Source organism: Watersipora subatra, chromosome 10 (genome assembly GCF_963576615.1).
Source record: "Watersipora subatra chromosome 10, tzWatSuba1.1, whole genome shotgun sequence".
Lineage (NCBI taxonomy): Eukaryota > Metazoa > Bryozoa > Gymnolaemata > Cheilostomatida > Watersiporidae > Watersipora > Watersipora subatra.
Genome location: NC_088717.1, coordinates 18,679,501 through 18,703,087, shown reverse-complemented (window position 1 = coordinate 18,703,087; position 23,587 = coordinate 18,679,501). Strand labels below are relative to the sequence as shown.

At 37.4% G+C, this 23,587-nt stretch overlaps 2 protein-coding genes across 2 annotated transcripts; both read right to left on the bottom strand.

Moving 5' to 3' along the window:
- Nucleotides 1-3,549: 3,549 nt before the first annotated feature.
- On the bottom strand, nucleotides 3,550-6,948 carry LOC137406212 (uncharacterized). Its single transcript, XM_068092746.1, has 2 exons — nucleotides 6,071-6,948; nucleotides 3,550-4,699 (listed from the first exon to the last, which is right to left on the bottom strand). The coding sequence occupies exons 1-2, from the start codon at nucleotides 6,881-6,883 to the stop codon at nucleotides 3,713-3,715; spliced, it is 1,800 nt and encodes a 599-aa protein (XP_067948847.1). The 5' UTR covers nucleotides 6,884-6,948; the 3' UTR covers nucleotides 3,550-3,712.
- A 4,808-nt stretch (nucleotides 6,949-11,756) lies between these two features.
- LOC137406837 (uncharacterized) lies at nucleotides 11,757-18,234 on the bottom strand. The gene is made up of 6 exons (XM_068093447.1): nucleotides 18,141-18,234; nucleotides 17,767-18,019; nucleotides 17,101-17,360; nucleotides 16,495-16,653; nucleotides 12,543-12,819; nucleotides 11,757-12,015 (listed from the first exon to the last, which is right to left on the bottom strand). Exons 1-6 carry the CDS (start codon nucleotides 18,232-18,234, stop codon nucleotides 11,757-11,759), a joined length of 1,302 nt encoding a protein of 433 aa, XP_067949548.1.
- Between the last annotated feature and the right edge of the window lie 5,353 nt (nucleotides 18,235-23,587).

The following is a 23,587-nucleotide window of genomic DNA, read 5'->3' as shown; positions in this document are numbered from 1 at the left end:
TACGCTAATGGGAAGTCCTCCATTTCAAACTACAGAGCCTCCTAACCTGCAAAATTTTTCAAAATGTTGAACTCTCCGGCAAAATTTATGCAAAATGCAAAATCGATACGTATGCGATCAGCATGACGAGTAGAGTTGTTTAAGCATGTTTCTAGCGAAGCCTCCTATCAGAAGCCTCCTATTATCCGAAAGCCCTATATCGTGGATATATTTTCCAAAGTGGCCTCCTATTCAATCTAATTTGACTATATATATATATATATATATATATATATATATATATATATATATATATATAGGAATCTTTGAGCACCTCTATGGACAATGGGATACAATTCTGATTGTATATATATACATATATATAAAAAAGTCAATGTTTGTCTTTTGTTTGTGGGTCGGTTCCTAAATCTAGTTATAACAATTAAAGTTACATCTTAAAAACAGGAGCAGGTAATGAAGTTGCCTGCCACTTTCTATTAGCCTGGAAAATTGCCAATGGCTAATCTGAGGAAGTTAGTATCCGTATTGATGAACTTACTAATAAGAGCAGTGAGAGCAAGCTTTAGTGATGTTGCGCCGTAATGTACTCCTTATGAGTACCTAGATAGCGACTTATATCGCCTAATGAATTCATGCATCTTGCATAGCTCAATAAGGTAGTTTATCGCCTTGTGAACAGGAAGTTCCAAAATCAATTCTTCTGTGACACGGATTCTTTATTCCAAGATTTTAATAGCTATAGCTAGACAGACTGAATCGCAGACCGACTCGCAGACCGAGTCGCAGACCAAATCGCACACAGAATCGCAGACAGAATCGCAGAGGGAATCACAGACGAAATCGCAGACGGAATTGCAGACGGAGTCGCAGACAGAATCGCAGACGGAATCGCAGACAGAATCACAGACGGAATCGCAGACCGATCACAGGCAAACACTGAGATTTATACATATAGATATATATACTATAGATATATATAAATCTCAAAGTTTGTCTGTATTTTTGAATATCTGTTTGTCTGTCCAGCTATAGCAATTAAAATAAGGCAATGGAATATCCGTACTGCAGAAGATTTGATCTTGCAACCTCTCATTCATAAGGCGACAAGCTAATCCATTAAGTTCCACTGGATGCAATAGATTCATTGAGTGATATGAATTATTATCTGGGTTAAAATACGCATGGTGACCCTGCATTACGTGTAATGTCACAAAAGCTTGCTCTCACAACTCTTATTAAGTTTAGCAATACGGATACTAGTTTACTCAACCAGTTAATGGCAACTACACGACCTGTCAATGTTTATAAGCTGTTTTTTAATACCCGTGTAACAGCAGCGCATTCGGCTAGTGTATCTATGTATGTATTTCGCAAAGTTGGTCGTGTGGATGTGTGTAGTTTCAGCTATAGCTATTAAAATCTTCGAATAAAGAATCCGTATCACAGAATATTTGTTCTCTAACCCTCCGGTTTACCATTCTGACACCTTACCAATTTAGCCACACGAGCTTGATGAATGTAAAGGCGATATTGTATTATATATGATTTATGTATTAGGCGATATGCGTATTAGGTGATATCTGTCGTTATATGGGAGCAAATACGCTAGTGCTCTTCGTCCCGAAGTAATGTGATGGCGTAATGTCATGAAAAGTGGTAGCTCTTATTAGTAAGCTTACTCAAATTATCCATTGGCAATGTGCAAGGCTAATAGCAACTTGCAGAAAACTCTCATTACCTCTCATTGTTTATAAGCTGATTTTTAATACCTAGGCAACGCCGGGTAGCAGAGCTAGTATATATATATATATGAATCTCAAAGTTTGTTAGTCGGTATATCTGTATATCTGCGTGTCCATTTATCCATATACATGTATATCTGTACACCTGCGTATGTGTATATCTGCGTATCTGTATATCTGGGAATCTGTATATCTGCGCATCTGTATATTTGCAAATATGTATATCTGCGTATCTGTATATCTGCATATCAGTATATCTGTGTATCTGCATACCTGTATATCTACATGTATACATCTGCATATCTTTACATATCTGCGTACTTGCGCATCTGTATATCTGCGTATCTGTATATCTTTACCTCTGTACATCTGCATATTTTTATATCTTCATATCTGTATACCTGTATATCTGTATGTCCGAGCATCTGAATATCTGTATATTTTATACCTGAATATCTGTATATTTTATATCTGTGTATCTGTATACCTAGGTATCTGCGCGTCTGCAAATCTGCACATTTGTGTATCTGCTTATCTGTATATCTGAATATCTGTATACCCTCGTATCTGTATATCCGCGTATATCTGTGTGTATCCAATTGTATCCGCATGTATTCGTGTGTATCGGTGTGTGTCCTTGTTTATTTGGATGTATCCTCGCGGAACTGTGTGTACCGCGCACATTCACGCGTACCCATAAATTGTATCGGGAAATTGTATCTGTAAAATCAATAAATTGATTTAAAAAATGGACGTTATGTCTTGTGTTCACTATTTTGGTCAACTCAGCAACCACTTTTTTGTACTTTAATCAACTAATCAAATGCAACCAGTAAAAAGTTTTCTGCAAGTTACAAACTTTGCTGCTTCAAAGGTCTTGATGAACTAAGTTTACTCGATGACTTGATTGCTGCAGACTGACAGAATTGTAGTCGGGTACTTAGATGTTTACACAGCATTTACATGAAACTAATGGGACACATTTTTATTACGTGTACTTTATTTAATAAATTTTAGACAACTATAGCAATATATATGCAGGTAGATCTAAAATTTTATTCCGACAATCATGAGCAAATACAAATTAAAATATATGCCAATAAAGCCGCATAGCACTCGACTTTGATAGCAATAGCCGATGTGAATATGAGTGAGAGACAGGCAGCCTCGAGGCTATGTACATCATTTTTGGCAAGTCTGGACACGTCTTTTCCTTCTTAGCGTTTTAACCGCAACAAAGTTTTGTCGATTTTAATCTTGAAACATCTTAGCAGTCAAGCCATCTCAAACAACAAAAACAATAGCAACTGATAGAATAAGACATAACTTCTGATAGAATCAACTAAAATCTGGTGCAACTACATCTTTAAACAGAAAAGGGTTTTCTAGAAACTTCTGGAAACTAGCTGGTTTTCTAGAAACATTCATAAAGCTAATGTTTGCTATAATCAGGTCAACTGTATGCAAGCCTGTTCGTGTGTTTTAAGTTAGTGCATGGTAATTCCATATAGAGTGTTACAATTTATATCTTGTACATTTATATGTACAGTAAATTTTTTTTTCTAACAAGTGCTTTATTGCCTTGTTTTGAGACTTTTATAGTGCTGTTTTAGCTACACATTGTTGCAGTTTTAAATTTCATACCCATCAATATTTCATTCTGCATCTTGGCTTCTATGCCAAGTAAACTTTTCTGATTTGTGGTGTCAAAAGACCATGTGTTTTTATTAGAAAACCTGTCAAGACCTGTCAGCTTTAAATTCCAAAAATAATAAACAAACCAACTTGGACATTTACAGCAGGTATATTTCATTATATATATCAAGTTTCATAATTAGTAAAAACTATGTTTGCTGGTTTATCTGCAGTATATGCAAGCCACTACTACAAGCAAAGTACTGGTAGAAGTATAATAATATGTTAGATCTAGCTGCTCTATTGTTCTGGGCAACAAAGCAAAACAAGGTACATTAGGAGTCATCCCATTCCTCCTCCTTAGTTGGTTGCATCGGTATGTCACCAGTCAACGCTCTGGTTTCTGCCGGTTCAGCAGTGCTGGTTACTTTAGTGGAATCTGATTGGCTGGTACTCATATGAGGTTTCACACGTTTAGGAATAGATTGCAAGCATTTCCATCCAATTAAATTGCTTATAACAATCAGAACTCCTTGAAGCTCAACAAAGACTTGCATAGTTTTCCAAAGTACAGAGGAATTTTGTGGCTGAAGTGTGTCAAATAACGTAACGAAAAACAGCAAGACCCAACCTAAACCTAATGACACAGTCAACTTGAAGCCTGAAATTATTTGTTTTTTCATGCGGTTTTTATCTTGGCTTGAACCAACATTTCCACTTTTTGACACTTTTACTATAGCGGTGGCTCCCAACACAAAATTTAGCAAAAGCAGTATGTACACGGGAGCTAAAAACAGTGCGTATAAAACAATGATCTCTCCGATGAAACAAAGAACTTCTGTTTCATAAACTCCTTTAGTAAAGGTGTGAATGTCGGCAGTTGAAAGAAGGTATGTAATAGACGTACAAGCGAGTGGTAAACCAAAGGAGTAGATGATGTAACACAGAAACTCGAGGCGTGACTGTCTGTGTAAAAGGAAGGTATGCAGAGTTCTCACAATACTTATGGCCATAGAGTTACTCCAAGTCAGCGAAGATAGAAAGAAGAACTGTGTCAGAGCAGCGAGGAGTTGACAACCAATCAGATCAGTAACCTGAGGTGTAGTTATAAAAGCAAAGCAAATCAGTGCTCCGAAGAGAGAAACAAGAAGAGCTATCATCATTTTATCAGCAGTGGTGAGTTGTTTCCTCTTGAAAATCATCAAGTAGATGAGGTAAAAGATGATCGCTGAGAGAGACAGGCCAATAAGAATAAAGTCATAAAGGTGAAATTTACTCCTTTCCTTCATCTTTGCTTCTGTTATATTTTTGTAACTCCGCAGCTACAAAAAATCACAATTAATTTCAGACTTTCAGATCACAAATTTGATTGGAGAAAACCATGAGCTTCAACCAGTACAGGATGTCCTCGATTTACGACAGTCCCAACTTACACAGTTTTGCTGTTACGATGCACCACCCGAAAAGAATTATAAAAAATATTAAACGTGTTTCTGACTTGCACTGTTCTGTGTCGTAAGAAACGTAACCAGCAGCAAAGTAGTTCCTCTCGCTCAGCAAACGAATACGCTGTGAGGCAAGGCTAGGTGAAAACGATAGCGCCACTTTGTTTCCGTGATACGGCACATTGGTTGTGTCTCACCATTCTCTCACATGTTTGATTGTTTCTGTTAACTTGGTGCCTTTCGTTACGGCTTCCAAACGTAAGTCAGATGCTTCTGATGGTAGTGCATCAAAGAAAAGAAAGGCCATCACTATGGAAATGAATTTAGACATCATTAAGCGCTCCAAAAACATTGAAACTGCAACGAGGATTAGCCGGTCGATTTGCCTTAGTCGTTCTACCATGGCTACTATTTTGAGGAATAAAAAGTTGAACATGTTAAAATAATATTTAATTCATGTGGTAAGGAGTTTTTTCCTTTAATTAATACTTTGTTCTGTCATTTGATGAATTTCATTAAAGTAATGTACAATAACTTACAGTACAGGGCGTTTAGAGTACTTTATTTATGGTGTTTCGACTTACACTGCAATTCAACATACACCATTGTTTAAGCACTAGACATATGGTGTAAGTCGAGGACCTCCTGTATAACAAACAATTATAAAGAATCTTTGCAACATATTTATGCTAGTAAGTTATTTGACACATTTTTATGTTTTGCTGTAAATCTCACATGTGATGAGCAAAATAAGCTTAGTAATTTACTCTGGCTGAGCACGCAAATTTATGACCTATGACCTTTTGCCAAGCCAAAACCCCTTTATATGTATGTAGATAACACTTTGAATGTGAATTAGTTACTTTGATTTCAACTTTATAGATTACAAAGTAGTAATTGCAAATCAAGCTCTTGGAGCTGAGTACACCTGCCTTCATACTTATGTTCACACCCGTGTTCACACTCATGCCCACACCTGTATTCACACATGCATTCACACCTGTGTTCACACAAGCATTTTTATCTGTTTTCACACATGCATTCACATCTGTGTTCACACAAGCATTCACACTTGTGTTCACACTCATGTTCATACCTTTACTCACACCGCTATTCACACTTGTGTTCACATCTTTTTTCACTTCCACGTTCACACTTAAGTTCTCATGCTCATTCTTTGGCAAAGAAACTATGATAAGAGTTGGGAACAGTTTTGAAAAAAAACCAGATTGAACATGTTACCCCTACCTGGACATCACCATGACCTAGCAGTATTTTGTAAAAGTGGCCATCACTGCTGTTGGTAACAATCATTCTGTCAGGACAGAACCAATAAGTTTCATTTGAGACTGATAACCATTGTTCTTTCATCTGCTCCTCAAATGCTTGGTCACTAGCTGCAACTTTACCAGAAAAAACTCCAGCAATGACAACAGGATGGGTACGTTCAGATGGGGAGTAATTGATAGGTGGGGTGTACAATCCGCCGTCGGCAAGTCGGCCAAAATGAGTATAAGTAAGATATTCGGTAGTTCCAGGGTACCATGGAAGTGTAGATGTTGTTGGTACTAGCGTTGTAGTTGTAGTTGTAGTTATTACAAAACAGCTAACGGACACTCCAGGACAAAGATAGTTAAAAGTCATTGAGTTGACAATATTCATTCTTGCCATTAATCCTGGACACGTTATATGAAAGGGAACTCTCGTACATCCTTGATAAAATGGCAGCATCGTGCTGCCCCACTCAGAGTTAGTCAGGTTTGTAATTGGCTGGCACTGTTCACTGAAATTTGTTTTACATCTGCTACAGCAGCTTTTCGACTCAAATGAAAATCGGACTCTATGGACAAAATACCCGACTTCACCAACGTCTGCTGGAAAAGATGTTCCAAAGCTTGTACGACGCGGGTATGCATCTTCTGGAGAAATTGTGGAAAACTCGAGATCATCTCCAAGATTGCAAATGGCACAATAAGAGTTTCGGTAAGTGGAATACCCGACATAAACAAATGAAGTTGGTTTCCTCCGACAGTCTTGAGCTAGTTGCCATCCTTTGAACATATCTGGACAAGAGGATATAAATGTGGTGTCCAAAATGCATGGGTAGAAAATATCCGCATGCTGGGTTGGTAAAGTGTACATATGGAAAGAGCATTCACCTCTAAAACAAAGAAAGGTTCAAAGTAAGATCTGCTGGATGATGGTTATTAGTGTTTAGGAGTTGCAATAACTTGATTATTAGAATTATACATATATTATATTAGGAGTTGTCTACATATAATTGTTTGCAGCATTTAGTACTTTTATATGGCACTTCCTTCAAGGCTGTCTGGCAAAATAAAAGTGAAATAATATGAAATGATAATCCGAAGGCATTAAAATAGGGTCTGCTGGCAATTTAACCGCGATCATATTTCGTTGATTTTAATCTTGAAACAATATATTCAGCCAGGTAGTCAAATCACCTCAAACATCAAAAACAATGGCAAATGGTGAAACCATACCAAAACTTTCTGATAAAATCTACTAAAATTTAGTGTACATGTATGTTCTTCTTTGAAGGTTTTACTTTATATCATCCAAAGATAAGTTAATTCAGAACGATTAACTACTGGTAGTTATTACTACTAGTAGATATGAGTCATAATACTTGCTAGTCACTGGTAGTTAATACTACTAGTAGATATGAGTCATAATACTTGCTAGTCACTGGTAGTTAATACTACTAGTAGATATGAGTCATTATACTTACTAGTCACTGGTAGTTATTACTACTAGTATATATAAGTCATAATACTTACTAGTCACTGCTAGTTACTACTATTAGTAGATATGAGTCATAATACTTACTAGTCACTGGTAGTTACTACTACTAGTAGATATGAGTCATAATACTTACTAGTTGCTGGTAGTTACTACTACTAGTAGATATGAGTCATAATACTTACTAGTCACTGGTAGTTACTACTACTAGTAGATATGAGTCATAATACTTACTAGTCACTGCTAGTTACTACTACTTGTGGATATGTGTCATTATACTTACTAGTCACTGCTAGTTACTACTACTAGTAGATATGAGTCATAATATTTACTAGTTACTGGTAGTTACTACTACTAGTAGATACGAGTCATAATACTTATTAGTCACTGGTAGTTACTACTATTAGTACATATGAGTCATAATACTTACTAGTCACTGGTAGTTACTACTAGTAGATATGAGTCATAATACTTACTAGTCACTGGTAGCTACTACTACTAGTAGATACGAGTCATAATACTTATTAGTCACTGGTAGTTACTACTACTAGTACATATGAGTCATAATACTTACTAGTCACTGGTAGTTACTACTACTAGTAGATACGAGTCATAATACTTATTAGTCACTGGTAGTTACTATTAGTAGATATGAGTCATAATACTTACTAGTCACTGGTAGTTACTATTACTAGTAGATACGAGTCATAATACTTACTAGTCGCTGGTAGTTACTACTATTAGTAGATATGAGTCATAATACTTACTAGTTACTGGTAGTTACTACTAATAGTAGATATGAGTCATAATACTTACTAGTTACTGGTAGTAATTACTACTAGTAGATATGAGTCATAATATTTACTAGTCGCTGGTAGTTACTACTATTAGTAGATATGAGTCATAATACTTACTAGTTACTGGTAGTTACTACTACTAGTAGATACGAGTCATAATACTTACTAGTCACTGGTAGTTACTGCTACTAGTAGATATGAGTCATAATACTTACTAGTCACTGGTAGTTACTACTACTAGTAGATACGAGTCATAATACTTACTAGTCGCTGGTAGTTACTACTATTAGTAGATATGAGTCATAATACTTACTAGTTACTGGTAGTTACTACTACTAGTAGATACGAGTCATAATACTTACTAGTCGCTGGTAGTTACTACTAATAGTAGATATGAGTCATAATACTTACTAGTTACTGGTAGTTACTACTACTAGTAGATATGAGTCATAATACTTACTAGTCACTGGTAGTAACTACTACTAGTAGATATGAGTCATAGTACTTACTAGTCACCGGTAGTTACTACTACTAGTAGATATGAGTCATAATACTTACTAGTCACTGGTAGTTACTACTACTAGTAGATACGAGTCCTAATACTTATTAGTCACTGGTAGTTACTACTACTAGTACATATGAGTCATTATACTTACTAGTCACTGTTAGTTACTACTACTAGTAGATATGAGTCATAATACTTGCTAGTCACTGGTAGTTACTACTACTGGTAGATATGAGTTATAGCACTTACGTAACTTTCCCATTCGAAGTAGGACAATCCATCAAAACATCCCAAAAGATGATATCTGATGCTCCATTGCAGCTAGCGCAGTAGGTATTTTTGTACCTACCGATGAGAGTAGCATGTCATTGCTATAGTCTGGTTCTTAAGACTTGGCTAAATTTATTCTGTATAAAGGTATGGGCAGTACTCTCTGTATTGAGTACATTTGTCTTATTTATGGATTGGTATAGATGATAGGAAATAATGCTCAGACAGAGTAAGTTACCATTAGCACTGAAGCTTTGACAAAGAAATGTAAAAAGCAGGTCAGGTAAGGATATTCAAAGTTCAGTAGCGAGCATAGAGCTAGAGATTACAGAATAATTTACAAAGACACTGAATGTATGTGTGTATAAGCACAGAACAAGCATGATGGCAGACGCTTTGGTTGGTTTTTTATAAATGATCCTTTAAACTTTACAACTATTTTTTGAGTTGTATGTTATCTACTTACCTTTGATTAAATATTGTTCAACTTTTTAAAATTATGATTATCAGGCCAGCATTACCACAGTTCTTGATCTCCCTAGGTAAACAAGCTGAATAAAGTTGTATAAAATAAGTTGGTGAGCTGAAAGCAGCAGAAAGCTCAGTGATTTTGCTATCAATCAAAAGAATTGTGTGGAGTAGTCTGAGAAACCTATTGTCATTTTTTCATCAGACATTCAGTAGCATCATGCGTCTGTCAATTGATTGTTATTCAAGTTGGGAAAGCTATTATCGGTAGTTTGTTTTCTAGAGCTTGCCCGTTGCCCACTCCTAATTTTCATTTTTCTAAGTTCCCAAAAATCACCTCAAGTTTTGCTTTTCTGAAAGACTTGCATATTCAATTAGCTACTTTCCGCAAAAAATGTAGTATTTATGCCACTCTGTTCTGCAGCACAGGACTACTAAAACAACAATTTGTAAGAGTATGGTGTTTAAAACATAAGAATGAAACCATAACAACTATAAAAAAGAATGAATAATTAAAACCAGTGAATTTACTGCCAACATTTGAAGTTAGTTAAAGTGTTCAAGTCTCCTGTATCAGTTATCAATAAAAGATTGTATAAAAAATAAAATAAAAATTTTGTTACAAGAATAGAGAGATGTGCTAACTAACAGAACTTTGGCTACGCTGTTTAATAAAAACATCTTACAAGGTGTGATCCACAGTTAAATTTGGATGTTGCAATCCTTAAGTTAAAAGTTATAATTTTTATAAAGGATCAAAAAACTAGCAAAATTATTTCATTATTTGTGCGTAACCAAAAATATGGTGTTTCAACCTTAACTAAAAACACAAGATGAAATGCTGTCATAAAAAATCTTTTTATAACGAGTCTGGGTCATTACTTTTCATCATGTTGATGGGATACTATTTGTACACCTATAAATGGTGTGTTCCGGTTGGCCAGCACAAACAAATTCAGAACACAGCACATACATTTCAGAATAATTATACAAACATCGAGTCACGACAACTGTAAGAATGCTATCAAATGATATGCTATAAATCTGCAAATTCATAAGCTACATGTATATAATAATAATAACAATTTATCAAATGTTACAAATATATATAGTAAAAAACAAGAGCCATAAACAAACTATACTTTTAATACACACGGAACCAAAAATTCGCATTTTTGAAAAAAAATTATTTGTGTTGTTTGCTCTTCCAATTGCGTTCTGATTGTTGTCTTCAACTTTTGCCTGCGAAAATGTGTTTTGCCTGCTCAGTACCTTCCACAATGTTGCCCAGTACCTTCCACTGCTGAACTAGTCGATATTAGCGTTCAAACAATTTTTTTAGCAGAGCAAAGCATTTACACGTTGCATTTCACACAGATGCAACGTGTGAAAGCTGCCTCGCCAAGCGGAACTTTTAGCCTAGAAATCGTCTTTCATACCATCGTAAATGTAAACCATTTTCTACATACGTTGACATACATGTAGACATACATATCAGTCACCATGATACAATTACTAATTAATTAGCCTATGGTGCTGCTTTCAAAATTTTAAAGGAAAAACTGAAAAGCTTTGAAGTTGGAAAACAGACTTTGACACAAACAAAAGCGATGAAAGAATTAATTGTTATTGATTAATTGTTATTGATTCGTTGTTATTGATTAATTGTTATTGATTAATCATTATTGATTAATTGTTATTGATTAATTGTTATTGATGTAATCGAGTCATTATTAGTAGGATTTTGTAAACACCTTTCTACTGATAATTTGCTATAGTGGTTTCGTAAATATCAAAGTGTGTCAAAGTGGCGGTCAAATGGAGATGACGTTCAGTTAAAGGGTGGCACTCTATTTTTCAACACTTCTCCTATTAATATTGGCAGTCAAAATGAAGTTGTGTTCAATTAGAGGTTTTGCGATATATGCATGTACAATTTTCATTCAGCTTGAAACTATGTTGTCACTAAAGTAAAAAATGCTTACATTAGCTTAACTGACTAAATTTTTCAAATACAAGTTACTTATTTTTCTGACAAATAGCAAATAACTTACACCAATCTTTTAACCAATGAATTTTCAACTTATACTCAGTCCATATGTGTGAACATAATTCTTATTCAAGAATATCCTTACGTTAGCTTAGTTTCCTTGTCTGATACAAGCCATCCATGTAGATCCCAGGCTCCTAGCTCACCACTCTCACACAAAGAGGCAGTCTCTGTCGTATTATCAGGACATGAGCCAATCACAATGAGGCCTTCATAGTATGATTGGTAAACATTGTAGCAGGTCCAGTCTGATTGGTCAAATGGCTTGATTGTTAAGTGGGGAGGAAGTGGAGGGGCATCAAAACAACAGTCTCCAAAGTAGTGGCATCTTCGGTCACATCTATTGTAAAATAAAAAATGTGTTTGACATTCATTATGTTTATTAATTTGATATAAAATATTTAAAAATAATTTAATAATATTTTATTTTATTTTAATCTGAACAATATTATAATAAACTAGTAAATATTTAACATATACTGTTAAACAATATAGACGACATATGTATATCATGGTAAAAATGTAATAATATAAAAAATGCTAGCTCAGAGTGTTCTGTGGTAGGCAGCTCCCTTTTGTCATGATCTTTTCTAATTGCTTTGACTGAGTTTTTTGAGAGGGTACTAAGGCGGTTTACCATTGACTACCTCAGGGTGTTTTTCAGGGTTGTCTCCCCTCACACAGGAGCAATTTAAGACCAGATGCACGCTTTGACATCCTTCAACTGTGCTCGAACAGTTGATCTGACACTTGGTAGTCTAGTATGATAATCACTACACCATCACGGCTTCTTTTTAAAAATATAGCAAGTAGGGAAACCACTGACACATTTCATATAACAGTTGCATTTAATACAAAAAAACATACCTACAGTTTTTAAACTCAATGTCACTTTCACAGGTGCTGAGACTTTTGGCCAACAGAGAGTCTGCCCACAAGAAACTTCTATTAAATGTAGTCTCAGGATTGTAAGCGTAGCTGTTAACTTTGGCACATTTGTTGAGTAGGTCCTGTACCCTCCCTTCACCGCAGCCAGGAAGAGAACACTCCCCTTCCTCAGGATACACAATAAACTCTCCACATACTCTACTGTAGTTACTCTGACATAAAATACTCCCCAGGTTCCAGAAAGCTTCATCTGCATCTGTTGACGGGATAACATATGAACAGTTCTAGGAAATGCGCCAATAAATTAAATTATCTCTGTTATAATAATATAGTATATTATTATATACCATATTATGTTATATTACTAGCTGTGCTACCCGACGTTGCCTGAATAATAAAACAGTTTTTCGACAGAAAATTGATTTGTATTTAACATATATAACAACATTTGCCATTCTAACTTTCAAACTACATATCATGAGAGAAGTTTTTGGTGTAACTGAAATGAATTAAGAGAGAAAATAAAAACAGCAGTAAAGGTTTTCAAACTTTGTCAAACAACTGTAACTTTCAAACTTTATACCATGAGAAAATGATTTTTTGCAGGACAGGTTCTTTTCTTTGGAGGCATTAGACAATGTGCAACTTTTGAAAATACATTTATTTAACTGATAAATAAAAAAATATGACAGAATATGGTAGTATTTTGTAGTTGAAATTGTATTAGAACAATGTCTGACAAAAATGGTTGAATGAAAAATTAATATTACAAATATAATAACAAAGATTGGAAACTAAGTAATAATAACAACGATAGGAAAATGAATAATGTTTAAACTTCAAACATGATACTCAAACTATGTTTAAAAATTAAAAGTTGAAATAAAAATGATAATACAATAAACTTTAAAAACTTATATTATAAACTTCGAAAGTTATAAGAAGTTTATAAATGTAATAAGAAAATGTAAATTTGTATATCTATGTATATATTTCTCAAAGTCTGTAAATGTATGTAAATATAAGAGAGTGAGGAATAACTGATACTTATAATCTTACACGATAAATTTTACAGTCAATCTTACAGATAATCTAACAGATAATCTTACAGTAATCTTACAAATGTTTGTTGTAAAATATAAAATTAATTACGAATTACTAACTAGTTAGGTTTAAAAGAAAAGATGTGTAAGCTAATACACAAAGTGAGCACTGATAGGAACTTTTGTGAAATGCGTGTGCAACAAATGCAATAATCGTCTGTTGAGTAAAGGAGTTTGCGCTTGTTAATATATTATATTGCTATTAAAATAAAAGTTAAATAATAAATTGGAAAATATTCATACAAAAAAGATATTTCAAATTGAGCTAAAAGAAAGAGTGTAAAAAGATTTTTTAAACAAACAAAGATTTTGTTTGTATTTTATGATTGTGAAATGCAAGGTACCAAACCAGAATCTGAAACATATAATGTAGCTGAGAAAAGGTCTTCTGAGCAGATGGAATAAATTAGTAGAGAACTAAATGTACAATGTAGATGTAAAATAAATAGCAAGTATGTAAAATACGAAATTTCGATGCAACGTAGATCTTTTGGTTACTTACATAATCAGTACAAAAATGGCTAAATTTTAAGCTCGAGATAAATTATTAGCTTTAACGAGAAAAAACGAAGACGCATCGCATTGCATAAACTTAGGTCCCAAAATATTTCTGAACCGGGGGATTGTAACGCGCGGGCGCGCTGCTGAAATAGTTAGCATGCGCATGGTTTATGCCATATATGAAAACGTCTCTGGTCTATATGCTCTTCTAGCTCAGTGATAGAGCGTCCAGAGAAGAAACTTGTCAATTCATTGTAAGTTCTTATCCATCGAACGCGGAATTTTAATATCAAAATTTTAATAGCTATAGCCAAAATGCCGACGGACGACATACGACATACTTTGAGAAATATAATTATAACTAGTTGTACTACCTGGCGTTGCGAGGTAGCAAAAAATTCTTTGGACAGAAAATTGATTTGTATTTAACATATAACAACATTTGCCACTCTAACTTTCAAACTACAAATCATGAGAGAAGTGTTTTGTGTAGTTGAAATAAATTAAACGAGAAAATAAAAACAACTGTAAAAGTTTTCAAACTTTGTCAAACAACTGTAACTTTCAAACTTCATATCATGAAAAAAATGTTTTGTGAGGGGCAACTAAACTAAAAATAAATAAAACAATTGTAAATGTTTTCAAACCACCGTAAATTTAAAATTTCATAACTTTCAGCGACGTATATCTTTTAATAACTTACAGTGGAACCTCGGTTCAAAAACCGAGTTGTTGGAGATCCGAAACAATTCTTCCCATTAGTATGAATGTAAGTAAATTTTAATTTATTCCAAGGCGATAAGTCAACTTCGGTAAAGTATTTTACATTTTACATCATAAACTGTACTGTATATTGCAAACTATAAATGAAAATGGGTAAATATAGATCGTGTTTAATTTTAATAAAAGGTTTCCTATTTATGATGATGGAAAAAAAAGACAAAAGTAAACATTTCGTATGTTTTGCTCTTTAAACATCAAAAGCATTAAAGGTTAAGATACAATAACAAAAATTGCAGAGAGTGATAATAAAACAGCGAAAAAATGCAACAGATCAGTTTCATCAAAGATCGTAGGAAAAATAACATATAAACAGCAATGGCACGTTTACTTCACCTCTTTGAAGGAGAATCCTCCTCCAAAACAATTTAGGGTAACTCGACTGAAGGTGTTATCTTTCTAGCAAATCTATTCGGTAAATCTCTTTGTCTTAGATGGTTCCTCCCTTTATGTAAAGAATTTATAAAGCGTAAATTCCTTTTCCATTTGTAAATGAGTATTTGCAGGCTGTTTCCGAAGCTGTTCCAATTTCAATGCGCATGCTCTTGAGTTTATGTTCGAGATCCGAGACGAACAAATCTCAAAATCTTTGGTTGATAACCGAGTTGGTCGAGAACCGAAGCATCCAAGAGCCAAGGTTCCACTGTATATAATCAGTATGCCACACAAATCACCAAATTTCAAGTTCGAGATAACTTATTGTCAATATCGTGAGGCTGAATAAATTAGCCCTAACAAAAAAAGATGAATAAGCATCGCGTTGCATATACTTAAGTCCCAAAATATTTCTGAACAGAAGCATCGTAAGTCTTAGATGCAAGGCGAAAATGATTGGCACGAGCTATATAAAAACGTATCTAATCACTATGGCATTCTAGCTCAGTGGTAGAACGTCCAGAATGGAAACTTGTTGTTGCATTTGTCGAGAGTTCAAATCCATCAGGATGTGGAATTTTAAGATCAATACTTTAAGATCTATAACCGGAAAGCAGACAGAAGACAGACGACATAATGTGAGAAATATATATATATATATATATATACACTATATATATACTAGTAAGCTTAGCAATTTATTAGGATCTTCATTAGTAATCAGTGTGGTACAGACTGATGGTACAGTGTGGTACCACACTGGTACAGTGTGGTAATCGTCTGGTACAGACGACTTTTTTCCTAATGCTCTTAGCATGGCCAAACAGAGGAAAACGACTCTTACTAAACTAAAAGTTCTGTCAAAATCTTTGACTACCCGCTTCAATAAACCATTCGAAAATAATAATTTCTAGAAATATTTTTTGTGGCATTGGGGTACACTGAACAAAATATAACTTCTAAATCATCTGATCATAGAAATGTTTGAAACAACAAAAAGAAGTAAGAAACCTGTGATATAGACTAAACAATAAATTTATTTCAGAAAATATTTGCTTAAAATTTGAACAAAAGTGTTCCGCTAGCTCTCACCTTTGTCATATACCAAGGGTAGTGTTTTGCTAGCACTCGCCTGTGTCATATACTAAGGGTAGTGTTCTGCTAGCACTCACCTTTGTCATATACCAAGGGTTGTGTTGTGAGATCGTCATTATTTTTTAAACTTATGAAATATTTAGGAAAATCTGGAAGAGTGCTGAAGCTGTCAGCTCTGAACTCGGTTACATTAGGTAGCCGCCAGCTGATTGGCTGAGCCCTTAATAGAAGGGTTCCTGAAAGCAAAATTAGAAAAATAAATTACCTACTGTATACTATGATTATTATGGATGCATTATTACTTCAAAATGGATGATTGATTAGCAATTGTTTTCCATCTATGTGAGCACAAATGTTTGTTTTGTATCACACTTCTAATGACAGGCAACATAGGAAACATACTTTTGATGAGATAGGCAACATGACACTACAGTTCTAAAAATGGCACCATTGCAAAAACACTTTTAATGACATAGGCCTAGGCTACATAAGAAACACACCTGTAATGACATAGACAATGCAAAAAAAGCAGAGTAAAATAAATTGAATGTTACTTACATAGTTGATCAACTGAAACAATCATTATCATGAAACCGCAACTTTGTATTAAATGTTATAGGAATAACTTGGACATGCATGCTTGGCCTGTTCAGCTTGTAGACAGCAACAAATTGTCTGCTTACCTACTGGCTCTATTGTTCCTTCCTCCAGAATGCTGAGCGTTCGATTTTCCCAGCAGATCTGACAAAACCTATTTTTATATGATTCGCTCTTACAGAAATAGAGATCATCGCTGTTTGCACACACTTCATTGGTAGGCCCTTTGTTACACAAATCTTTTAGGTCACTCTCGGGATAGTCTTCAGGACAGTGAGTAATGTAGTTTCCACAACCCTCACGATAGATCCCAAGATATGTTGGATGTAGGGTTGTCCAGCATGACCTGAAAGTATAGTCATCAGCTGACAAAATTATAAAGTGTTGTGTCCACCCATCACCATGCTGAGAGCGTTAGGAAGAAAGATTACATATCACCGGAATCATACCCAAATAGATAGATTCACAGCCAAGTGCAATACCACTAAACCATGCAGCCACCTTGCCAAATTCTGGAATAATTGTGGGCCTACTCATCACACATATGATCTCCAACGGTGCATGGCACTGCAAGCGTAGTAGTACTTATAAAACATATAAGATGGTGCGACTGCTGCGCTTGAGCAAATATACTTCTGGAACTCATAAACTACACTTTCATCTAAAACTCAGCATAAAAAATAGTACCTTTCTATAATAAATAATTACATTAGACTGTTTAATATAAACAAACAATATATGCACAATCCCACCTTTTTTGTAGGTGTTTCTGAAGCTCTTCTGCGGTGACGAAATATCTCTCATCACTCTCAACGAGCTCTATCGTCGCATTGTCACAATACACCTCAATAGTCCAGAACTCTAAAGCTTTCTGAGAGTCGAATACTTCAGAGATATTATTATTAGTGACAGGAGACAGAGCTCCGTTACAAACTGCACAGTACATGTTACTGTAAGTTATTCCTGTGTAGGTTCCAGTTACAGGCCATCTTGATATACTCAAGTCTAAAAATAGAAACCACATCTTAAGGAATTATAGAAAATGGTTATCAGCCTTTCTCAAACTAACTAATGAAACCTCCTTTAAAAAAAATACAAGTGACTTAGTTTGATTTGTTAAAAGTACCTTGTTCTTTTGCACTGCTCACTTGCGCACAGAGTCGACTAACTTCTTCCTCTGTTTCCTGTGGGCAGCTGTTAACCACATACCCTATAAACATGAAGAATATTATAAAGATGTCATTTCAAAGAACAAATTGTCCAAGATAGATAGATTACAATATTATGAGGGGCTACTCAGCGCCGCAGATATTTTAACAGAACTTTCTTTAGATTAGCTTTACCTTTGTGTAACAGCGTACAAGTGTTAGCTGTGCAGGTTTTTCAATGCATCTTATGTAACACAAGGGAGAGCAAATTATTATGCTAGCACCACAAAAATGATTTGTCTTTTTATTTAAACCTGATTTATTTAATAAGACAAAATCCTTTACTGGAAGGTAAACATGAAGTAGAACACTCTATATATGACTAGTTTACTAGCATTCAGGGAGTTGTGCTCTTTTGCTCATGCAAAGTGAGCCGTTGTTTGATTGGCTAAACCTTTGGTAGCTTCTGCTTGTTTAGGTCAACTTACTGCTATAATCTCACACATCTTTTTTAAACAGAAACAAATGAAACTACTGAATGCTGTAACTGTCTCATTCAAACACACAAGTAAACCATAGCTTCAGAAATAACTTTGACCACTCCTTAGGGATTAATGCAAAGAATCTGTAAAGTCTGTGAACTTAAATGAAAACCCATTAAAACATAAGTTCACTTTATGTTTTAATGTATCTGAAACTGCAGTGAGTTCTTGTTCTTAGAGATCAATATACTTGGTCGATTACCATGGTAACAATTGGCATGTTAAAAGCTTTTACACTCTAATTAGTAATGAACACAATCAGAGTGATGAATACTACCTTGCGTAGTTCCAATATTCTGGCACTGATATGTTCCTGGCTCAAGCACTTCTCTGACTCTCACTGGATCATAGCAGCATTCTCCATAGTATTTGCACTCTTCTCCGCTACGCGACCACAGAGACGTACAAGTCATGGAGCTGTCAGATCTTTCATAGGTGACCACCACTGCTCCACTTTCAGTTTCTACTGGTACATGTAACACTTCTTGTTGCCAGCTTATTTGAAGTAAGTTCACTAGTAGAACCAACCGTATGTTACCCATCTGTGAGAACCTGGGGTTATATGATCAGCAACTTTCTGAAATAGTCATTAAATATTTCGACCAATGATATAAGTTTAACAAAAGTAATTAAATTATCTTATGGCTACAAATGGAATATAAAACTTACACTTTCTAGGCAAATGAGACATGAGGGTTGATTATATTAACACTATGAGGCCTACTTTTGTATATACAAGCTGGTCCTCTGATCCTAGACTGTGTTAACAACTTTCCATCGACTGTGAAAACATTTAGGGTAGCACAAGTTCATTTAAACTGTATATCATTTTCAAGCTCAAAACTTGCAAAATTTATTGAAGAAAACAACAGAAGTCAACTCGAGTAAATAATTTTTGTCTCTCTTTTCGAAAAAGTGATGTTTCAAAGGTAACTGAAGAAACATAATGGTTACAGTACACAGAGTCTGATAGTGTGTGTATATTTGTTGTTATTTGTTGTTTGTTATAAATAGAAAACAGATAGTTTTAGTGTAAAACTCTCGTTTCTGAAGAGGAGGTTTCTATCTTTGTCTATCTTATCTTTTAGTACCAAGAATTCAATCAGTGTGTCTTTAGAAAGTAATATTCTGTTAGCAGCCATTTTTCATTTTTCAGTCAACTAAAAAGCTCTCAATATTTTGACGGTAAATCAATAACTATTAGTAAAATCAATTTGAAACTTGATATTAACTAGTAAATATACTAGCCAATCAAATAATAAGCTAGCTAATTGACTATAAAAACTCAGGCTCTTTTTGATTGTTACTCGCACACAAAGATAACACAATGGATAATATACTCATCAACCTGATATGTGTACATACATGTGGTAATCTCTGTGAAAATGAAAATGCTCAAATACCTACACATGGCTCTCAGAATTCTCTATCTGGTCATACTTGGGAGAGGAAATAATGGAGTGTTTACATGTATATCTATTATATATACATGTATAACAAATTTGTCGATACAAACTAATAATGCTGCAGTTACTGTATAACCCAAAAATTACAAATTAAAAAGGGTAAATCTAGTTTTTCTTTTTGTTTTTGATGAGTTTGGAATGATTTTGGAATGGATTAAGCAATGTACTTGTATTTGCAGTTTGTTTAACATAAAATCCCAATAACGTAAACACCTGAAACGGTTTATTTACGCTGTAGGGATGTCTACTGTATTGCATGATTATTCTTTTTGACACAAACTCAAATCAACATATCAGTTGGGTTGAAAGATGTTATTAGTATTTAAAAACCAGCATAAAAAGTATATGTAAAAATAAGCAAAGTATTGTAAAGGTTTTGTGCGACCTTCACTTTCCTCCACTAGTACAAAACTCGTGCATGAGTACAATACATATATTTTTGCTTAGTTCATCAAAGTGTACAAGAAAGAATTGAGTAACAGGCAATGAACAGGCCCAGAACAGCTCTGCTCTCTAGCACAAATGTTCAGGCTTATATAGCGGGTAGGCTCCGCCCCTCGTTCTGCTTGGCTGGGCTTGACCCGGCTCGGCTTTGACTTGGCTCTACTCAGCTCGGCTCAGCTTGGCTCTACTCGGCTCGGTTCGGTTCTGACTGGCTTAACTCTCACCTCGTTATTCTGCCTGACTGAGCCCAGCCTGACTCGGCTTAGCTCAGCCCTGAGCTCAGCTCTCAGTGGATCACATTCCACAACACTCTCCCCTCCATTGGTGACCATGGTCTCCAATCTAGACCTTGAGAGAAAGCTTATGGTAGTCTGTCGGCAGACCTCCTGTCAGGGTTCTGTCTAGGTTCTCGTCATCTGCTTTGAAGACATCTTCTCCGGGGCAGCTCGTGCTGGCCTCAGCAGTCGCCTCCGCCCACTCCTGATCTCCCTTGGGTGCTGCCACACCTACAGGCTCCGGTGCACCCAGTGCTTCCTCAGCTTCTTGCAAGCTTCTGGTGACCAAAGCCAATAGTTTTGGCAAAGACGCATCCCATGTGTCATCCAAGTTCTCCAACAAACTGAGGGCGCCCGGGGTGAGTGAGTGCTCCAACAGAAGCTCCAACGGTAGCGGTCGTGAGAACTACCTGGTTGTCCTCTTCTCCCACCTCTGGGTCATTTGCCTGTGACTCCATCGAGTAGCACACCCCATTCCCGTACCGGCTCGGCCTTCTAGTAGCCCGGGCCGGCCTTGGGTTGTGGCAGACAGGCTTCGATAAAGTCTCCGGTGTCGGGGCCGTTCCGGTCTCCTTCGGGTTTGATTTCGGTTCTCCCGGAACTTCTTCTACTGGGACTGGATTGGCTTCTACCGAACTTGGAGAATATCCTTGGCGTCCCTGGCATTCTCCTTTCTCCGGTCCAGCCGGATTTTCTCCCGGAGTTACCTTCTGTCCTTGCTTTTCAGCAGCCTCCAGCAGCAACCTTTCCCAGTTGGGGGACAGCATTATCAGCACAGGGTCCACTCTGGCCTCTTCATACCTTTTCTCCGGCCTGCTATGTCAAGCTCCCTTCATGTTGGGACCCCTCCTTGGCTCCAGAGTGGCTGGGGCCTGTCCCAACCTCTCTGGGCAAGCATGATAAGGTTTTAGCCTTCTTTCGCTCTGGATGAAAGACTGGCCCTGCCGTTCCACCAAACATGTGCAGTTCCCCCAAACCTTCAAGACCTGGTATGGTCCCACGAATTTTGTCTGCAGCTTGGGATTTTCTCCCCGTCTCCGGCGTTTGTTTGTGAGCTATACCCAGTTACCTGGGGCGTACAGCGATGGCTCTTCCTTGTCTTTTTGCCGCACCTCCACCTGGCTTTGCCGTAGCACCTCGTGCACTGTCTGCAGTCTCTGCCAAACTTCCAGAGCGTGCTCCTGGGTAGGAAAGAACTCGGTCGGTGGGGAGTGACTTTCCAGCTGGTCTGGCAACCTCAGGTCCCATCCCAACATTAGCATGTTGGCCGTTTCTCCAGTCGCGGAGTGAGGGTGCCTCTGTATGCCCTCATCAGCTGAAGAAACAGTAAGTCCCACTCATCCTGTCCCCGAGCCAAGAGCAGCGCCCTCAAGAAATCCCTGAGTCACCGGTTATTCGGCTCCACGATTCCATTTGCCTGTGGGTGATATGGAGTAGTGTGGGTTTTTCCTATGTTCCAGAGTTGGCACAGTTTGGCCATCAGTTGGCTTTCAAACTGTGCCCCCTGGTCTGGTAGCAGAAAACCCGCTTATCCGGTGCGTTGGCGACCACCGGGGCCATGGCGTCTGGTAGTGCCAATGCGTCCTGCCACTGGGTGAAGTGCTCGGTGAGAACCATCACCCACCTGTAGCCCCTTTGGGTGACAAGAAATGGCCCCACCAGATCCACGGCCACCTTCTACCAGAGTCGTCCTGCGTAGAGCCTTCTTTTTCCTCTGGCCGCTTTTTTCCCTCCATGCTTTTCGTCCTGGCACACCTCGCAACTCTTGATGAGCCGCCTGACTGTGGACGTCAGCCCGGGCCAATACCACGTCAGTTGGAGGCGACCTATCATCTTTCCCACCCCAAAGTGAGCCAGGGTGTGCGTTTGCCACACCGTGGTTTCTCGCATGGCCGGGAGGGGGGGCAAATGGTGCGCCATCTAGCGTGGCCCTGAGGGCCACGCGTGCTTCCAGCACGCCGTCCTGTCGCATGCGCAGAGAGCCCCGCATATGATGCAGATGTCCAGCTCTCAGCTCCCGACCTCCAGGTGTTCTGCTGGCACCTCTTCTCCTGTGGCGATGGCACGATACATGATGGCCACTGGTCCCTGACCGGTAGCCTGTGTCCTTGCTAGTTCGCCCTTTGGTCCTGTCACTCCTGGCGGGGCTGATAGCCCTTTGGGGAAACCCCCGGCACCCAGGTTCAATCCCACCACTGTTGGGGCAGGAGTCCCATGCGGGTTGCCGGCCAGCCCTCGGGGTATGCGACGTTGCCTAGGGTCGATCCCGCCCTATCGAGGGCGGGAGTCCCATCCAGGCAACTGGTCGGTACCCACGCAGCTAATGGCCCTTGTTCCTTTGCTAGCTCCTTCCATGAGGGCCCCAGTCCCTCTGATCAATGCTTGCGCATTGCCGGCAGTCCTCGCAGGTTTGCCTGCTCAATCCATCTGCATTCCTTTGGTGAGTCCCTGACCGGTGCTCCAGGATGTAGTTGAACTCCGCCAAGATCTCAAGCCACTGGGCTACTTGGTTTGAAGGTTCCCTCCTCTGGCATAGCCATTGGAGTGACGCATGGTCTGTCTGCAGGAGGAACTCCTGGCCATACAGATACGGCCGGAAGTGCTTGACCGCCTTAACTGCTGCAAGTAGCGCCCATCGAGTGACGCAGTAATTGCGTTCCGAGGGGGTGAGGGTCTTGCTGTAGTAGGCAATGAACCT

Bases quoted from the DNA above. Each gene is read 5' to 3' on its own strand.
- LOC137406212 (XM_068092746.1), bottom strand. From the start codon at position 6,883: ATGTTCAAAGGATGGCAACTAGCTCAAGACTGTCGGAGGAAACCAACT. The intron at 4,700-6,070 runs GTAGGGGTAACA...GATTTTTTGTAG, and splicing joins TAGGTCATGGTGATGTCCAG to CTGCGGAGTTACAAAAATAT.
- LOC137406837 (XM_068093447.1), bottom strand. From the start codon at position 18,234: ATGTTTATAGGGTATGTGGTTAACAGCTGCCCACAGGAAACAGAGGAA. The intron at 18,020-18,140 runs GTACTTTTAACA...TTCTATTTTTAG, and splicing joins GAGCAGTGCAAAAGAACAAG to ACTTGAGTATATCAAGATGG. The intron at 12,016-12,542 runs GTATGTTTTTTT...ATTTTACAATAG, and splicing joins ATTGAGTTTAAAAACTGTAG to ATGTGACCGAAGATGCCACT.